Source organism: Limulus polyphemus, unplaced genomic scaffold (assembly GCF_000517525.1).
Source record: "Limulus polyphemus unplaced genomic scaffold, Limulus_polyphemus-2.1.2 Scaffold32, whole genome shotgun sequence".
NCBI lineage: Eukaryota > Metazoa > Arthropoda > Merostomata > Xiphosura > Limulidae > Limulus > Limulus polyphemus.
In genome coordinates this window covers 1,246,969-1,250,275 of record NW_013665642.1, presented here as the reverse complement: position 1 = coordinate 1,250,275, position 3,307 = coordinate 1,246,969, and the positions used below count along the sequence as shown (strand labels likewise).

The following is a 3,307-nucleotide window of genomic DNA, read 5'->3' as shown; positions in this document are numbered from 1 at the left end:
GACCAATTGTTGGTTGAGATGTTGCAAAGGAAATATCTGCTACATGTGCCGATGTTTCCATTTATCAACGTTATATTTTAAGATCTGTGCAAGAACTCAGCTAATAGATGTTTCTGCACATAAAAGATTATTCTATGATACTAAAATTATTGTATGAAATTTTGTTGTATGAAAATTGTACCAAACAATATGGTAGTTTAATATATGTTATACAAATAATTAATTTGTTTGGTTTTAAATATACCAAACTATAAACACAAATATGGCTTCATTGAAATGATGAATCTTCAGTATTTATATAATTGGTTACTGTTGATAATTTTATCATTTCACAGACTGTTTGAAATACTATTATATTCTGAAGAGTTTCAGATTTCGTTTTTCTTTCTGATATAATTACATTAATACGTGATAAGTATTAATATTCATTCCAGAATTGGAAAACCTTTTTTTTAAAAGATGTTTTTTTTGAAAGATTGTGATAACTTCCTGTATTTTTCCTTAAAGTCTAGTAAATAAATATTGTAAATGACCAAACATTATAATTATTTTTCATTGTAGGTGTATATGTGTTAGCTGCAACAAGTCGTCCTGATCTAATTGATCCTGCTCTGTTAAGACCTGGAAGATTAGACAAATGTTTGCATTGCCCTCTTCCTAACTTGGTAAGTATTCCAAATTTAACTTGTATTGATTCAAGATCTGTTCTTTATAGCAGTTCCTCTGTGAATCATGTTATGCAATTCATCCATACTTTTACAAAAAAAAAATGAATTTAAATTAAATGCCACAGAATGTTTAATTTTTTAAGACCAGCTGGTATTAAATATCTTAAACATATAATTAAAGCAATTGACATTAGCATTTTTTGTTTTTATTTTTCATGTGAAGCAGAATTCTCACTTTATTTTATTCATTATAACCTAGGATGAAAGAGAGGACATTTTAAAGTGTCTCTCTCAACGTCTTGTCCTAGCAGATGATGTTGACTTGCATGATATAGCTGAAAGAACAGAATTCTTCTCAGGAGCAGACTTGCAGGCATTATTTTACAGTGCACAGCTGGAAGCCTTTCATGAAACAAAAACAAATGTATCTGAGAGTAAGATAAAAAAAAATATTTTGTACTTACAGAATACACAAAACCACAGGGGAGCATAATTAATTCTAGATTTCCCACTTATTAACTGTGTGTGGATTAGCTTTTAGAAGTCAGTCAGCCTGTTACATGTGTTCATTGTCAACCAAGATTGAACTGGTTCAAAATAAAATAGTCAATTATGAGAAATCTTGGGCATTTTATTTATAATTCTCACTTGTGACTTTTTATTTCATTTGTAAGCTTAAATATGGGTCAGAAGATTTTTGACAATAAGGAACACTTTAAGGCTTGAGTTCCATCTTTTTTGCTGTTCAAAAGACACAGCAACTTTTTGCCTGAAACCTTATTGGTTATATTATATAGATTTTAGTAAGTTTTGATGCTAAGATGCATTGGAAAACATGTAAACTTTTCATACTTTTTTGTGGGTATATATGTATTTATGAGTATAGAGATTAGTTATAATCTCAACTTTAATATACTGTCGTGTTATCTTATAGAACTGTTTACCTTTAAAATATGGTTATGAATTTTGAGTATAATGTAAATGCTGATGCTCACAAATTTCTTTTTTGTAGAACATTTTCTGATCAAATACTTATGATAACATTAGGACAGAGGTCTTTTATATAAGAAAAAATAGAAAACATATCATGTAAAAAACCTTATCATTACTTTTGTTATTTTTTTCTCTTATATTGTAGGTGGTCTGTACAACATTTAATCTTAGATACATTTCAAAAGTATAGAACAATTTTAGGTTGCACTGGAAAAAAAAACTTTAAAAGTTAAAGAAATGAATAGCAACAATAAGCAACACTTATTAGTCAATTTTTACTTAATGGATACAGATTTTCCTAATGGCAAGATATTAAGCCTCTTTAATTAGCACTGCAACTGCAAACAGGGCATGGAAAGTAGATATATAAGATATTGTGAAATATTGATTTGCCTTGGCAAAGAAGAAAAATCATAATATACCAAGAGTGAGATGTTGAGGAAAAAAGTGTATTGAAATAATGATTTACTTTGAATTGTGTAGGATGAGGTAGACATATCAATAATATTAAATTTTTGATATGAGGATAGGGGGGATGCAGCTAGGTAAATATTGATTCTACTTGAGTGAGTGCATGGGAAAGGAGAAGATGCGTCATCTTCAAGACGAATAACTGTCATGAAATATTGATTAATATTAATAAGGGTGTTGAGGACATGAAAAGGGCATAAAGTAGTGATCTGTGTTATTAAAATAAAGATAAAAGTAATAAACTTTTTATTCCGATACGATTACTTCCAGCTATTCTCAGTTTGACTGCCCTCTAGTGCACAAAGTTTTGCTTGCCACTAGCCTTGAAACTCCCACCTAATTCCTCGTGGTTCAGCTGCATTTAAGCATGTGACAGTCCTCTACTAATAGGAGTATGACAAACCCTCCTATCACAGCTGATTCCCTATATGCAGTTGAACCCAATCTTCACTTCTTGATTTGGTATGACAGTGTTAAGACCTTGTGCTTGATTTCAAACATTTTTTATTTCTTTTGTGCATTTTGAACATATTCAAAGTGTTGTTTATAATCCACTATCAAGTTATATTTCTTTATTTGATTCTGGATTCTATTTCTTACTTAATTACTGGTAATTAGTCAGTATTTTTCAATTCACAATTTACTGTTATGAATACAATGGCTAGTGACGGTACTGGTATTCAACAGCTTGTGACAATGGCTGCAGGTGTGGTGTTATCAGCAGAGGAAGTGTCAGTCATAGTTCGACAGGAGATGGTTTCTTTCATGTGGACCGAGAGATCTCCGATATGCAAGAAATACTGCCATTACCTGAGGGCCTGGATTGGGACGATGCAGATTTAGATAGCTTTTTCTCCCCCTGTGTCTCCTGTGCTTTAATGTATTATGTGTCCTGCACAGCACACTTCTGTGGCTGTCACTCCTTTTCTCCTGAATCTTGCCAATTGTTCTGTTTTGTCCAATCGCATCCATTACCTCCCATTGTCCTTGGCTGCTCATTTTCATTGTCCTTTGATGGAGATTATTCAGGCCAGCATGTGGACCACTCCCCACACCCTTGTATTGTGCTTCTTGCTCCATTTGATGGTTTCATGCTCAGCTAGATATCATCTTACCCATGTAGCCTTTCTTCTTACGTCTGTATAACTCTGAGGTGGGTAAGTTAATTTTTTTTT

At 32.1% G+C, this 3,307-nt stretch overlaps 1 protein-coding gene across 6 annotated transcripts in view; it reads left to right on the top strand.

The window, feature by feature from the left end:
* LOC106460125 (peroxisome biogenesis factor 1-like) overlaps positions 1–3,307 on the top strand; it is a 125,277-nt gene that overhangs the window by 63,688 nt on the left and 58,282 nt on the right. For 5 of the 6 annotated variants that reach the window (XM_022387113.1, XM_022387103.1, XM_022387117.1 and 2 more), the window contains 2 exons: positions 562–665; positions 928–1,102. In XM_022387113.1, coding sequence (XP_022242821.1) covers positions 562–665; positions 928–1,102 — 279 coding nt within the window. The remainder of the gene's footprint in view (positions 1–561; positions 666–927; positions 1,103–3,307) is intronic. The other variant, XR_002610761.1, reaches the window with a different exon arrangement.